The sequence below is a fragment of the Mustela nigripes genome, chromosome 9 (assembly GCF_022355385.1).
Source record: "Mustela nigripes isolate SB6536 chromosome 9, MUSNIG.SB6536, whole genome shotgun sequence".
Taxonomy (NCBI): Eukaryota; Metazoa; Chordata; class Mammalia; order Carnivora; family Mustelidae; genus Mustela; species Mustela nigripes.
Genome location: NC_081565.1, coordinates 22612252 through 22629159, shown reverse-complemented (window position 1 = coordinate 22629159; position 16908 = coordinate 22612252). Strand labels below are relative to the sequence as shown.

At 42.1% G+C, this 16908-nt stretch overlaps 1 protein-coding gene across 3 annotated transcripts in view; it reads left to right on the top strand.

Annotated features, from left to right (window-relative positions):
- Nucleotides 1-16908, top strand: part of PALM2AKAP2 (PALM2 and AKAP2 fusion) — a 446352-nt gene that overhangs the window by 302488 nt on the left and 126956 nt on the right. For all 3 annotated transcript variants that reach the window (XM_059411096.1, XM_059411097.1, XM_059411099.1), the window contains exon 8: nucleotides 13069-13154. In XM_059411096.1, coding sequence (XP_059267079.1) covers nucleotides 13069-13154 — 86 coding nt within the window. The remainder of the gene's footprint in view (nucleotides 1-13068; nucleotides 13155-16908) is intronic.

Genomic DNA, 16908 nt, shown 5'->3' with positions numbered 1-16908 from the left:
TCTCTGTCAAATAAATAAATAAAATCTTTAAAAAAAAATAAAATGAATGAATGAAGATAACTAAGTCATTTAAAACAAAAACAGTGTTGGTACTCCTGACTGGCTTAGTCACAAGAACACATGACTCTTAATCTTGGGGTTGTGAGCTGGAGCCCCATGTTGGAATAAGTTAAACACACAAACTTAAAAAAAATTAAAACAACAGCAATGCCTTGCAGATGAAACAAAGCATACCTGCAAGCCTGAAGGGTCATCACTCCTAACTTCTGGGCTGATGAGCATCCTAAGAACTTCTCTGAACTTTTCAGGGGACTCTTTTTTATAAATATTCTCTCTTAGGCACTTCTACTTGATTCAAGTGGGTTTTTTGAATGGGTGAACTCCCACAGGTCATCTGATACCACCACAGCCCCCCAAGGGGAGGAGAGGAAGCTCTGCTGGCAGGACGCCCAGAACTCAGGGCGGAAATGTAACATCGGAAGGCCCCATTCAGTGAGGAAAGGAGTGGTGCTGGCAATCAGATTGCCCAAAGAGAAAACCTCCTCCTCCCAAATGGCCAGCTCCCTGAGTACCCGGACTGGGTCTTTTCAGCCCAAGCACATGCATGGCAAACAGCAGAAATACAAGGAGGGAGGTTGGGGTGGGGAGTGATATGACAATTACGTTTCTGAAAAATAACAATGGTGTTGATATAGCAGACAGATCTGAGTTGGGGGAACCTTGCAGGGCCTGAACTGGTGCACATGCAGTGGGGTTGGAGGGGAGGGATCTGGTGGGAAAGACGTAAGCGAGACTAACTTCTTCATATCTCCAAGAGTCATGCTCCACTATGCCTTCATTCCAATGGTACTATTCACAGCCAAGAGAGACAAAGTCACAGCATACCAGTTGGGTGGTTGACCCTCCAAAGAGCCCAAAGACCTTGAACATGCCCTGGTCATCACTGGCTGTCGTAGTTATTAATATACATCTCCTCTGCATGGAAACTAAATCCAAGATGGTGGCTTGGGTTTTTATTTAATTTTATATCACATTATTTAGGAGCTGAAAAATCAAATAATTTCCAGCCTAATAAAATCAGGTTGGCAAAAATAATAATTAGGATGTTATAGAGATTATAACAGAATCTCTTATTGGACTTAGGGAGAAGACCCTCTGAATGATAATATCTGTAGATTAATTTGCAAGTAAACCAGATTTTAAATTGTTAGTTCTCTAACCTTTGAGTAGGGAACTTATTTGTGAGCACTCCTTTGAGTTTGTTGCAAGTATCATGGTTGCCTAAAAAGGCTTTAATTTCTGAGTACTGATTCAGGTCAGCTAAAACAAACCATTTTTAAAATTGGTTTGGGCCTCAGAGTCTCATTAAATTCATTTTAAGCACTGTATCATAATCCTTCTTTGCTCTCATTTTCATGTAGTTTTCAAGTAGTTGAAATTTGCCATCCCCTTACATTATGAGGGATGCTTAAAGTTCACCTTTGATGGTAGACCAGGAGACGAAACACCCAGTTTCTCAACTCACTCTCGGATGCTATGAGAGATAAAGGCTCTCTTAAAGGGAGGTCCAAGACTCCTCATTGTACATTGCTTGCTGAAAACTTTGCAGCTTCCTGCCCAGACATGCACATGTGTGCATGCCCATATGCGTTTGGGCATGGGTTATGCATGAGCACCTACATGGGTCTGCATGTGTGTGTATGCATGTGCATATACAGAGTATATGGATGTGACAGGCACATTCATGTGTGTGCATACCTTCTCAGTCTCAGGAGGGTTGTTCCTTCTTGCCCCTCTCACCAAGGGCACCTTGGTTAGCATAGGTGATTAGTAACAGCATATTGCAGCATGAGCACTGAACTTGGAGAGCCTTCTCCAAATCACAGGTCTGCTTCTTTGTGTTCTTGGGCAAATTATTTACCTCTCCAAGACTCCTGTTTGCATTCTGGAGAGTGAGGATTAAAAATAGTGCCTACTTCACTTGGAACTTTGGACTATTAGTGTGATAATATATGTTAAATATACCACAATGAAGAGCACATAATAAGCACTCGAGAGCTGATCGCTGCTATTATTATTGTTCTTCCTTCTTACCCCATGCTTGTAGGGAGAGAGTCAGGTGGAATCAGAAAATTATTTTCCAGCTTCTGTAACTCTTAAGTCTTCACCTCTTTTCCTATGCGTGATTGCCTCTTCAATCACTCAAAGTTCTTCTCAGGGTATTTCCTGGGCTGTTAAAACCCAAGGTGACACTCAAGAGGCACTAGGTGCTTTCATTGTCCATTGTCCATTTTTCAAAAGTTCTGCTGCTCAGGTCACCCTCTGCAGAATTAGGTTGTGTGGGATCCCACAGGACCAAGCCCAAATCTCTTCCTGCATGAAAGGAGAACCACCCATCCTAGCTGCCCCAGAGAGGTTCTGTAAACTCTTCGTAAATGTTTGCTGAATTGTGTGGGATTGGGTTTGGTGCCCGGCTATATATTTTTCTCAGGACCCCACCATAAAAACCTTTATTTGATGTGTGCTTTGTTAGCTTGAACCAGAACCTTCAGGAAGACCATTTTCCCTCTGTGAATCTTGATTGTTTTCAGTATGTCCTCAAGTTTCCTGTTCTCCTATCTCTGAAAATGAAAGAAATACTAACCTTTTGGGTGGTAATATAATGTACTGGTTAAAAAAAATAGCCTCTGAGGTAAGAGCACTTGGATTAAGTATGGGTTCCATCACTTCATAGCTCAGTTTCAAGTCTTTGACCCTCAATTTTCTCATTTGTGATGTGGGAATAGTATTATATCTGCCTCATGTACCTGTACTCTCTGAGGATTGATTGCAAAGTTATACATAAAGACAAAGCCTTTGACCCACAGTGCATCCCCAGGACAGTTTAGTGGTCACAACTACTTTTATTGTATCCATGTTGGAGGACAGCACCGGGGTCAAGAAGCCTTGGGGGGCACACTTGGCAAGATACGGAGGTTTTTCTTTGTGCATCTTTGAGCAACCTGAACATCGTCCCCTGAGAAGCACCTAGATAGACATCACTTACCCAGGAATGTACAGGTAGGGAAAGAGGTCATTAACCTCTGGGTGAGTTTGAGGAAAATAATTTGTCATCCAAGAGGTGGACCTTTTCTTTCACGATGGGCTCTTCTCAGGGAGAGGAACCAAGTGAGGGGAAATTGCCCTTGCTGCCATTGCTTCAGGAGGCCCGGGGGCCTAGCCCTTCCATCTGTCCTGTGAAAGAGAAAGCTGGGGCTCAGGTTCAAGGATGAGCTGCCACCTGGAGCAGTCTGGGCTGAGCTGGGGCCACATCCTGCCTTGCTCCTCCAGCCCCTGGCAGGGCTTTCCCTTCAGAGGAAGCAGGCCCCATCGGCTTATCCTTGGGTGGGGTTTCCCAAAGCCAAATGTTTAAAAGCAAATCATTGTTCTGAAGTTCCGCTAAGTTTTAATGACCACCCTTCTGAGAACGCCTTCAAGAACCAAGCGAGGTTTTTTAAAGCCCAAGGATAGCCAAAGACAGTTACAAGAAGAGAAATACCTGTGTGAGTCTCTGTTCCAAGACACTCTATGCAGAGGCGTGGGAGAAGAAGGAAGAAGTGGGATCCAGGCCCTAGCCCTATCTTTTTCACTGTGATCAGGAAAAATACTTTCACAGTGGGCCGATCTTTTGTTTGTAAAATGGGGTTGACCCAGTTTGGGCCCCAGGAAGAACCCTGGTCTAGGAAATCAGGCAATCTTGTCTTTTCTCGGCCCAGCTCAGCTGGGACTTTCTGGGGGACCCTGGCCACTCGTTTCTGACTGAGGTCTCCGTTCTCTCTGAAAAAACATGAAAAGCTAGGTTCTAGACTCTCTTGAAGTTCCAAGCTATGTGTGGGTCAGTAAGTTGATGAGGGCTGAGGCAGAGGTGTGGCAGGGAGGAGAATAGCCAGGATGGGTAGGAAGGTTGGCCACATCTGAGCAGACTCCATCCACCAAAGTCCCCACAAATGAAAGGGACAATCTCCTAGCAGTTGGGGGTCTACTGGGTCCTCTGTTCTCTCCTTTAAATCAGGTGATATAGGTCCTCATCTGGGCTCTATTTTCCCCAATCTGCTATTGCTCAGCTATTCTTAAGACATTCCAGCTGTCCAATGAACATGACCTTGGTTGGTGGTAAGGAAGGTACCCAGGAAAAGAGGGCATCTCCCTTACCACATGGAGGCTGAGGACATAGTAGAGGAGCTTTCTATCCTGATGAGAAAGCAGCTCAGTTGGCTTCAGGCCACTTCCAACTCCAATTCAATTTGGGGAACATTGAATGAGCCCCTGCTACACATCGGCCCTCACTGTGCTGAGTGAGATGAAGTGGGACTGGGTGGGGCTGGTGAATGGATGGCCCTGTCTTCATAGTACTCAAAGAGTCCTTAGGGAGCCTGGCTAGCTCATTCGGTGGAGTGTTCAACTCTTGATCTCAGGGTTGTAAGTTCAAACCCCACATTGGGTGTAGAGATTACTCAGAATGCCAGAGTCCTACCACCCAGATGTTTTATGGCTGGTGACTGTTATGCCCCAATAATGGGTCCATGATTAAAGGAACAAGACTGATATAAAGCGAAGGTCAAGCAAAGCTTTATTTTGCGCCAAGCATCAAGAATCTAACCAAACGTTTGGGGACACACCTCTTAAAAGAGAGGTTGACCCTTCTCTGTTTCACAGTCTAGCTTTTAAGGGCAAAGGCCATGTGGCCAGGCCTGGCCACGCGCAGGTGACCAATGAGGTTGTAACACACACAGGAAACTCCACAGTGATGCTAGGTGACCTATTGAGTTATAATTGTAGTAGGTGCTAGGTGACCAATTGAGTTACCCTAGTAGACATTTGATTTAGCCTATCACACCTTGGTTAGGATTGGCGCCCAAAAGTCTCCCAAAAGGCGGGGCCCATACTCCTTGGTAACCAGGGAGACAGTATGCATCCCCTCACTGATTGGATGCCTCTACCTGGCTTGACCCACCCTTGTATCTGGGCTTTGTTACCTGGAGCTGGTTTCTGGGACTTGTTTTAAGTGAATCCCCTGGGGGAAGGGGAGCAGGGACAGTTTAACTTTAATGAAAGCCTCTTGCTAAGTAGGTCCTTACAGTGACTACACCTTCACATCCTCCCCATCTCTGTATTTGCCAACAAGTGCCTAGGGCCACCAGGCCTTGCCTGGCTTGGAAGAATGGGACCAATGACAACCTGTTTGTTTCTTTAGCATCTAGTGTAAATTAGCACAGCTCTGGTGCTATTTCTAATGCCCTCCACACCCTGCCCTTCAGCGTCCCCCAACCTCATTGGAGCACTCTCACCCCCTGCCCCATTCTGAAGCTCTGATCCTTCCAACCTGGCTGTCCAAAACTCACACTTCTTATTTAACCGATATTTGGGGAGGCTAACTGGGTATCAGGCTAAGTCCCTGCCCACAAGCGCTTACAAGCTAGTTGATAAGGTCCCTCTCAGGCATCATTGATGAGCCATTGCTGTCAGCCAGACACACCTAAGGGCTTTCCCTGCCCAACAAGTGGGGCTAAAGATCAGGGCTATGAGTTCACTATGGAGGGAGCAGGTGGTGATGTCACTCTGGACACCTCACGCTGGAGCTGGCATCAGAAAGCAATGCTGAGCACTGGCATCACCTGTGTATTTAACTTCTGTGAATTCTTGTGTATATTTCTAGCTAAAATATAATAGAAAAGTACATTTAAAAAGTATCAGGAATTCTGCTGACATTCCAATCTATGTGCCTGCCTGTCAGACCCTGCTATTTGCTTGTCTGATAGCCATCAACCTGTCTCCTTCTTTCTTGCTGGCCAAGATCCCAATTTTGTTCCTTTGTTCATCCTCCAAAGGGCTGTGTGCTAAGAGAACGCTGACCCAGGGGGTAAATCTTGATTAATTAGCCCCAAGCCGATTTTGAGGATTCCATTTGCTTTTTCTACAATTGGCTTAGAGATCGACTAATGCTGTGTTTGAGTGAGACTTTAGGTGTGTAGGCCAGGGTGCCTTGGTGGAAGTGTATTTACTCCTCCCTTTTCCTGCCTCTGGATGTTTTCATGACACATGGAAATGCTATGTCCACCTTGGGACCATGGAAGAAAATTCAAGAGAATGGCAGAGAAGTCAAACTGGGACTAAGAGGCCCTAAGGCCATAGAGCCATTGGATCCATCAACCACCTCTGGTGCCACACTACCTTGAGACTTCTTGTTCCATGAGTCACTCAATCCTCTGTTAGTCATCTGTTAAGTAGGCTTTCTATTACATGCAGCCAAAAGCACTCTGAATGATACCCTCTGGCACGAGGATGACAATGCCGGTGTTAATCTGCTGTCCCATAGCTGGTCTCTCCTTCTATCTCCAGTGTGCGCATCTCCAAAGCCTGAGAAATTCTACAGTTTCCAGATCTGAATTTTTTGTACAACATGATCCTTAGCCCAAGCCAACAGCATCGTCTGGTACTTAACAAAGGAAATGGTCTGTTCCAAAGCTGGAACAAACTGTGGCTCTGTTGGGTTTTCTGAAGTACGGTGCTATTTTGGACGGGATGGAAGATTTAAGGAATTTTCAAGAGCAGCCGTGACTATGCAGGATGAGGTCTTTTGTCTTTAGGCCATAAATCCTTCATGAGATGCGACTAACCTATGCAATAAGCACTGGGAATAATGGAAACAGGGAGGCTCCAAAACAGTAGAAAGTATAGATCATCATAGCCTTGTTTTGGAGGCAAAATTCAAATGGCAGGAGTGATTTAGGGAATAGAACACAGATTTACCTAAAGAACTCTATCCAAAGAACTGGAGGTTGATGGGAAAGGCAAGTCTGGAAGGGCTCCCTCCTCTCCTTAGGCTGGGCTAGGTTCCGCTACTATAATGAACAACTCTCAATTCCCATGTCTTAAAACAACAAAGGTTTAGTTCTCACTCATCCTACATGGCCACTGTGGGTTGGCTGCATCTCTGCCTTGGGTTACCCTCACCCTGGGACTCAGGCCAACAGAATCCCACTCTCTGAAACATTACCATTCACCGTGGTAGTGGAGAGGCGCTCTGGAGTGCCTTCCATCAATTACATGCTCCAGCCTAGAAGTGATAGATGCCACTGCTGCCCACACTCATCAGCCAGAACTCATCACAGGACCACCAATTCCAAGGAGGCCAGGAAGTGAAATTCTGTTATGTGTCCTCAAGAGGAAAGAATTGGAAATACTTGGTGAGCAGCACTAATGACCCACTTTGTCCAACAATCTATCTAAAATCTGTGTTGACAGATGAGCTAGAGCAAAGATCCACTCTCTTGCGCCCAAGGGTCCATATAGACTTGCCTTTCTTTCTTACTCTGCTTTTATCTAGCAACACACAATGGTCCCAGGAGATCTAGGGTTAGCTAGCACCCTTTGGTACAGTGCTACCCTCTCCCTCTAGGTCTCTGACCTTGTGTTTTCACTTTAGTCTATTTTGTAGTACTAACCAGAATCAGAGATAAGGAAATCACCCAGCGTTTTCTGCAGTGCCACTGGTTGCTTCCCCAACAAGCCTTCTTAGCAGCTCATCCCATTCTTTGCTCAGACTAGTTCTGTCTCCCTTTGCTCAAACAAAAAAGCCATGTTGTCTACAGGTTACTATACTCAAGCCCTTAGAGCTACCCTCCCATCAGCCCACATCCCTCACCTTGTTGGTGCTCATGGGTGCCCTTGGCTTCTCCAGTCAGGCCCAGAGCTCAGCCTCTTTCTGCTTGCTCTTCCCTGTCAACCACACATGTGTTATTCCCAAAGAAATCAAAGAGAAGGGCCATGCCAGTTAGTAGAGTGCATCTTGTGCATGGAGACCAGACATGTGAGTGCTAAGGAACTGGAAGCTCTGGCTCATGGATTTCTTCATCTGACTGTGTGGCTAAGCGAGGAGATGTATAAAAAGCAACAATTGGTTGGCTGATTTTACTTATTCCGGAAAGATTTTTGTATAACTGTCCCTGATGGGGGCCTTAAAAGCATACATCAGCTATAAGTAGACAGGTCTCAATTTTTCCCACTACTGTGAAATGCAAACCTGTTCTGTTCTGGGAGAAAGATGTTATTTTAATCTAGGGATTATAGAAATAATATAAAAATATGTTCTCTCTTCTTTGAGAAATTATAAATAAAAGAGTTTAAGCAAAGGGAAAGGGAATATAAGAGAAAAAAGGTTAGGGGCGCCTGGGTGACTCAGTGGGTTAAAGACTCTGCCTTCGGCTCAGGTCATGATCCCAGGGTCTTGGGATCGAGCCCTGCATCAGGCTCTCTGCTCAGCAGGGAGCCTGCTTCCTCCTCTCTCTCTGCCTGCTTCTCTGCCTACTTGTGATCTCTGTCTGTTAAATAAATAAAATCTTTTTTAAAAAGAGAGAGAGAAAACGTTATTTGGATGGAGAGTGTATAGAAATATAATATGTAAAGTAGTGTGTGTGTATGAATATATATATATATACATATACATATATGTATATATATATATAAATTATCAAAATTCTTAGGTCAAATTCTTTATATGGGTTCTTTCCCTGAAATCAGAGGTGACCGTGCTTACACAACTGACTAATAATAGAAATACGTCAGTCTGGAATGTGTTCTTTTGCAATTATACATGTGACCTGTTAAATATTTGTGCTATTGCTATAAATATTGATCTTAGCTGAGTGGAAATTCATCTCAGGAACGTAGACATGAAAGGAGAGGTTGATAGTCATTGATAAAATCCTAGAGTGGAAGAATGACAAATGAGCATTCTAAGCTATTCCCCTGCCTACTTGGGGTACAAGGCATTTACACGTTGGTGGTATGGAAATCACCATTGCGGAAATAAAAGTCATATTTTCTACATTCTACAACCTAGTGAGAAGGTTATTATTCTTCTTATTAGAAGTGTAGGTCTTCTTGCTTCTCCAAGTCCTCAGGGTGAGAGGGTCTGCTGCCCTTTGGTGTTCAGATGAAACCGACCCATGGCTCTGTCGTGTATATTCGGGTCTAATACCCTGTCCCAGATTCTTATCATCATGTCCTCCTCAGATCCCACTTTTGCAGGGAGCTCCTCTGTGCACCTGCCATTCTCTTCTCTCCAGCCTGAGGTCCTCATTCTGTTTCCACCAAACCACACCAACACAAGATAATTGTGTAGAAGAGATCTTCACTCAAGGTATGAGACTGAGGGGAGCATTATGGGATGAGACAGCATGACAAAAAATTTAAAATCGATGTTTAAACGTCATGGTTCTCGAGAGTCCTTTTTGTTGCCCTCGGAGATTTCTTAGCCAGTTCTCATCCCAGCTTCTTTCAGTTTCTCTCCTTTTTTGAATAGACTTCTTCCTTTCCCTCCTACTTCCATGGCATGGGGCCCATCCTATCCAAAACTCAGTTTTCTCCCTGGAAGGAATTTTGTCTCTAGCTTTTAAAATAACATTTTCCTGTCCTTACAACTTATCATTAAGTTGCGTGTCTGGTTCAGTTGGTAGAGCACACAACTCTTGATCTCAGTGTATACCCACACTGGGTATAGAGATTACTTAGAAACAAACAAAAAAGGTGTATTCTTGGTTGTAGGCTAAAATTTTGAGAATACATATATATTTATGTTTCATGTCTCTTAGGGCCATATATCCATTAGTAAAGATTGGATTGCTTATGAAAGGATCATAGTAGAGAAAATATTGTTCCTCACATGGCATAACATGGAGAGATATGGGGGAACCTGGCTGGCTCAGTCGTTAGCACATGCAACTCCTGACCTCAGGGTTGAGAGAGTTCAAGTGCCACCGCTGGGCACAGAGCTTACTTAAAAAAAAAAAAAAAAAAATAGAGAAGAAAGCAAGCAAGCAAGCAAAAGATAGATATAGAAAGAAGCTAGATATAGAAAGAGAAATATAGATATATCAATACTTGTAACTGAAATTTCTTTGCAGCAAAGGTGTTCATTTGCATTTGAACAAAGATAAATGTGCTTTATCCAAAATGACTTTCATGTACAATTTTGTTTAGGTATTGTATCTATTAGTTACTATTACAATAATGCTTCTTAACCTATATCATTTTCAAATTCAATGTCTTTTATTGTCGTACATGTGCAGCTGGGCTAGGGATTGACTGATCAAGACTTGGCTTGGCTCCAAGGTGCTGATGGGGCGCAGGTCCGCTCCCCAGTCCCTTGCAGACCAACTGGAGCATGTCCTCCTCATGCTATAGCAGAAATGCAGGAGGGCAAGCATCACCACACAAGCCCATTTCAAACCTTTGATTGCCTTTTGTCCACTAACCTCGCACTGGCCAGAGGAAACATCTGAGGGGCAGGGAAGAAAATTTCTCCTACAGAGGGAAAGGAGGAGAATGAATATTTGCTGAATGATAATTCAAACTACTCCATAAAGTAAGTATCAGATAATTGTCCATTAGGCCCAATGTCTGTGTCTCTCTGCCAGCCAGATCCAACAGGGGCCAGCAGTGCCTTAAACCAAGAGGGACTACTAGTCTGTTGAATGCAAGATGTGTCAGGGAAGTAATCCATTCATGGAGGAGCAAAGATATCTCTCCCAGAAACTTGCATTTAAGAAAAAGCTGACAACCTCCTTGTAGCAATTTCTCTAGAAGAAACTGTAGGGCAGCTCACCAAACTGACCCAGTTACTACAACCTAGTTAGAAACAACTATTTGCACCTTGCAATACATTGAGTGCATGGAACTTGAATAATCCATTGTGCATATGTCCTGTACAATGAGGGTCTCAGGGATCCAGAATATAAAATAATGTAATGGATGCTAAAATATTAAAATTGAATTAATGTCCTATTAGTTTCTTAAATGCATCATGCAAAAATTGTTTCTCTTTCACCATCTGGTTTGTCCATTTGGTCTTTACAGAAATGCTGGAGTCTAACAATCTTTCTTGTACATGTCTCTGCTTTCTTGATTTAGAACAGAAGCTGGTAAAGTAACTTTTTAAAAAATTACTATATAATTTTTATGACATTAATACAGATTTGACACAAAAATCATTACAATACCATACACGGAAGTATATGGAATACTATAGTGAATATTTTATGTACCTACAACTTGCTTAAGACATCAGTTCCTATCACCATACAAATTATTTACTGATAACACTACCAAGCGAGTTATGGTGATATCAAAATGATTACATCATGCATTGTTGGTGGTTGTAAGATTGGCATCATTGTTTTACAAAGTGGAATGGGAACACATGCCATTACCCTTATAAGTACGCATACTTTTTGCTTAGGAGTCCCTTTGAGGGAGATTATTCATAAGAAAAGCATTTTAGACAAAGAGGTATTCCTTTTAGCATTACCTATACTGATGAGAAATTAAAAATGACCCAAATATCCAACATTTTAGAAATAGTTAAGCAAGTAATGGTATAGCAACTCATTGGGTGATTATAGAATCAGTTAAATTGAAATTCTGAATATTGCTTAGCAAAATGTTTTTTTTATTGTGGTAAAATATATATAATGTAAAGTTTGCATTGTAACCATTTTTAAGTATGTGGTTCTGTGCATTAAATACATTCACAGTGTGGTGCCACATTAATCACTATCCATCTGGTTTAGAGGATCTTATGGGCCAAATCTGGCCTGGTGCCTGTTTTTGTAAATAAAGTTTTATTGGAACTCAGCCATGCCCATTTGTTTTGAATGTTGCCTGTTGGCTGTTTATGGGTTGTGTGTTTTGCTCTACAATGGCAGCTTGAGAAGTTACAACAGAAATGGCATGACCACAAAGCTTAAAATATTTACTGTGTGGCACAGAACATGTTTGCTAATCCTCACTTAACGTAATGCTAGATAATTGAAAGTTTTTAATTTGAGCTAATCACACAAGTCCAGAATGAATGCTGTCCTTGAGTTATCCTTAGACAAAATTATTTGTTAAGGAAATCAACAATGGAAGCAAATATTACACAGCGAATTTTAACCTATTAAAGAAAACAATCTCTTTAATGCTTTAGGCTCTGAGCATTCCTGTATCTCAGCAAGCAGCTGTTATACCAATTACAAAATTTGTATCTACTGGTTAAGTTGGCCCTTAAAAACTTTACTAAGGGGGCTCCTGGGTGGCTCAGTGGGCTGGGCCTCAGCCTTCAGCTCAGGTCATGATCTCAGGGTCCTGGGATCAAGTCCCACATCGGGCTTTCTGCTCGGCAGGGAGCCTGCTTCCCCCTCTCTCTGCCTGCCTCTCTGCCTACTTGTGATCTCTCTCTGTCAAAGAAAGAAAGAAAAAAAAAACTTTACTAAGTATTCCTTTTTTAGCTTTTAAGAAGATGACTTTATCTGCAATAAATGTGTTTCTACAAATATACTTGTCATTACTCTAATACAGACCATCCCCCCTTAATTCACTCATATAATTGCATCTGACCCAGTGTAGTTTGGCTACATTGTGTTCGTGGGTATATCTGAACACCAACCCCTGATCTCCTTTTTGAGGTGAAGAGAGCAAAACCTTGTCTCTTGCCATGTGTCTATTCTTGGAGATCATCTGGTAGCTTAAGAAAAAAAGAACACTAACATTTATCAAGACTTGGAGAGAAAACATATATAGATTTTCAAAGTGAACATAAACTCTCTGTCATTTCCAGTATGTATGTGGAATCTAGGGCAGTGAATAATCTGGAATCAGTTCTACTGGGTGTTGAATAGATTCAGATGTCTGTGTTTCTGCGTCCTGGAATTCACTTTAAGCCCCCAGTAAGACCTCACGATGAGGACTGGATTCTGGAAGAGAATTCATTCCAACTTCTTCTCCACTCTGGCCTGGGAATGGAACTGTCTGGAAGTTACAGGACTTAGACAATGGACTCCAAAATTGGAGGTGAGGTAGAAACAAAGGAGGTATTGACTGGCCACACTTCTCCAAGGATGCTTTCCCAGTAACTGCCCTGCAGGGGAAACTGTGGAGCGACATTGGTTTCCTTTATAACACATATGGGATTGGAATCTGCAAAATGTCACTTAGGTGTCTATCCATGCCAGCTGAATGTACTTTTGTTTTTGTTTTTGCTTTTTTCAGGGGTCGGGTGGGAGAGTATACTGCTAAAGGGAGACGAGGCAGCCTCAGATGCCACAGAAACATCCAGCGCAGACATGACTGTCAAGGTAAGAGATGTCTTCTTTAGTTCGGTTCTCAAAGAAGTACACCCCTCTGGAAAACGAGCCCCTGGCAGACTGCTGGGAGCCAAAAGGGCACGGCCCCTCAACTCTGCTGGGATTCTTTCTCTGCTCACTGGAGCTGCAGTGAGTCAGCCAGACATAAGATTTTCTGAAGTTTGGCATCTAGGTTAGGAAGCTACCTGAAAGGTAGAATCCAAGAGATGAATTACAATGGCTTGTTGCAGGGTCTTCGGTGACTATCTGCATATAGGTTGTGGGCACATGGTAACCCCATGGGCACAGTGGAGCAAAGCTGAGCATTCCAAGCTGAGCAACAGGGGCCCCACTGTGCCTTGTGAAGAAAGGTCAGAGAGGCAAAAAGAGCCTTGATCTTGACTCAAAACTTCCAGTGATGCCAGTGGGAAGGCAGCACATGGCCCACTCCAGCTGGAACACCAGTGGCCAAAAGTTTACAAAATGAGTCATCTGGAAATCAACCTAATTATCACTGTTCTAATGAAATGCATGAATTTATAATCACTGCCTAGATTAAAGAATCCATAGCAACATTTATTAGAGTCAACGACTTCCCCTCTATTAATAGATTAGACACAAAGGAATAGTTCTTCCTTCTTGAAATTCTGTTTATGATTCCATTGACAGAGGTTGGGAGTAGGAAGACTTTCTAACATTTTTGATTGAGTGATTAGAATCTACATATATACCACTAATGAATTTTTCTTTGAAAAAAGAAGGTAATGTCCTCCCTTTCTTCTAAGTCAGCTCTAGGCCCATGGGGCTTGAACTCACAACCGCAAGATCAGGTGCCCCAAGTAGGGTCCCTCTCTGTATTGAGATATACCTAGATATATTTCAGTCCTGGATTTATTAGTAGAGGTTGTACTAACAGGAACATACAGGATGAATGTATCCAAGCTTTCCCTTGTAATGTGAAGGCTGGAGTTGTATTATCTATGTTTCAAATGTCAGAGAAAGCAAACAAAAATGCCACAGTGAAATTAAATGAAAGATGGGATAGTAGCCTGGTCGGTAAAAAAAAAGTCAACTAATCTAAATAATAACCATCCAGTACTGAAAGTTCATTTGTTTATAGTTATGTTGTTATGTTTAATGGAGTTTGCAAGACAATAATATATATCCAATGGTGTATTAGTGTTTCACTGACTGTTACTGCAAAGACAAGTTTGCATCGATGGCTGCATTAGACAGAGAGGGACAGGTGGATGAAGCTGATAGATTTAGATTGACCCTTTTGGAATCTGGCATCTTCTTAAGAGTTTGTTTCTGAGCTGTGTTGCTGATAGAGCTGCAGATGTAGTGCAGACATTCAAATGATCAGAAAGCCTAGAGCTTGTTTTATAAAAGCAAATGGCATATTCTGATAGAAGCAAGTCTTGTCCAAGTCCCATTTTATAAGGTTGCTGCTTAATCAGGCTGTGGATCCTTAGAACCAGGATAGTGACTAAAGTTGTATTTGGGTCTATCCGGTTTACATGTCATTCTATCTCTCTTTCTCTTCTCTTTTAATGAATAGCTGGAAATGTTTAACAGAGGATTTTTAGTTCTTTAGAACTGAACCACTCTGAAGAATGGACACCATATAGTTTAAAAAGTTAAGCAAAATAGATGTATATTTAAATACATCCATAAATTTCTACAAATATTATCAAGTTCCTCCATGAATGCCAGTCTCTTCTCACTAAAGAATTTGTGAAACTGCTGGTGGATATAACTTAAGGAACTACTTCTGTTTAGAACTTCTACTTTGGTTTTCCCAATTACGCAGGAATCACGATTTTTTGCCCTTTGCTTCATACTCTGGTTCCCACTCCGCACTGCTTGATGTATCCATCCTGTCCTTACACCTAACCTAAAGAACTGTTTTTTCCTGCATCTATAAGTGCCCGATGTTCATTAATTAACTAAAGATTCCTCATCACATATCTATATATGTACAGCTATCACTGTTTCTAATAGCTACTTCATATATCCTTGCAATATCAGCTCTTCCTGCCTTCTGCCCTGTGAAAGTTTTATTCTTTAAAACTGTAATTACAATAAAACTTAATCCATTGACACTTGCCAAGGGGACTACCAGGAGAAATCACTAAAACAGTCTGGTATCCTCCATATTGCTCTTCTTATAATAGACATATCTCTTAGTGCTTAGAAATTTTCTTTCTGAAAATGGTGCAAAAAAAATTTTTTTGCAATGTCACAATTCCCTGAATGTGGTTTTCTCTACTTCATGTAACCTTTTAATACCATATCTTATTTTTAAATGACAAAGTCATGCTTCTAAAAATATACATGACTCAGAGGAGTAAATTCATTCATAAATAAACATCGACCATTCTGAGGAACATTGAACTAAGAACATTTATATTAAAAACACCCTCTAAATTTAGGTCTGCTCAACAATTTTAAATCACTTGGTGTTGGGGCGCCTGGGTGGCTTAGTGGGTTAAGCCGCTGCCTTCGGCTCAGGTCATGATCTCAGGGTCCTGGGATCGAGTCCCACATCGGGCCTTCTGCTCAGCAGGGAGCCTGCTTCCTCCTCTCTCTCTCTCTGCCTACTTGTGATCTCTCTCTGTCAAATAAATAAATAAAATCTTTTTAAAAATAAATAAATAAATAAATCACTTGGTGTTGTAGGTTGAAGTGTGAACCCACTCCTTCCCTGCCAAAAAGGGATATCTACGTGCTATACCAGGTACCTATGAATATGACCTCTTTCTTGACTGATGATTTACAGACCTGTACTCCTGAAGCAAATAATACATTATAGGTTAATAAAATATATATATATATGACCTCTTTCTGGAAAAGGGGTCTTTTCAATGTAATTAAGTTAAGAATCTGGGTGAGATCACCCTGGATTAACCCAGTCCAATGATACATGTCTTTATAAGAGACAGAGGAGGAAACACACCTGGAAGAGAAGGCCACATGAACAGAGATGGGGGTATGAGATGGGGGTATGTGCAGGCCCAAACCAAGACCACATGGAATCAACCAGAAGCTGGAAGAGGCAGGGAAGGATGCTCCCTTAGAACCTTCAGAGGGAGCACAACCCTGCCAATGCCTTGATTTTAAGCTTCTGGCCCCAAAACTGAGAGAGAATAAATTTCTGTTCTTCTAAGCCACCAAGTTTGAGGTAATTTGTTAGAGCAGCTCTAGGAAACAAATACACTCCCATCCACAGGGAATTTTGTATCTACTTTTCACAAGTGTCAGTGCCAGAGACATGGAAAACCAGTACTCTGCACACCCATCACTGTTTTCTTAGTATACTGTGTTCACTTTTTTAAAAAATTGAAGTGTAAGTTGACTTATATGACTTAAATCATTACAGGTGACTAATGACATATTATTGACATTATAGTGGCATATTGACACTATATGTCACTTATGACTAATGTCATTGGTTGACTAATGACATATATGACTAATGAGGTTACATTAGTTTCAGGTGCACAACAGAGTGATTTGACAAGTCAAGTCTAAATGTTATGCTCTATTCATAAGGGTAGCTACCACCTGTCACCATACAATACTTATTACAATATCATTTTTTTAAAGATTTTATTTATTTGACAGAGAGAGAGAGAGAGATCATAAGTAGGCAGAGAGACAGGCAGAGAGAGAGGAGAAAGCAGGCTCCCTGCCGAGCAGAGAGCGCGACTCGGGGCTCGATCCCAGGACCCTGAGATCATGACCTGAGCCAAAGGCAGAGGCT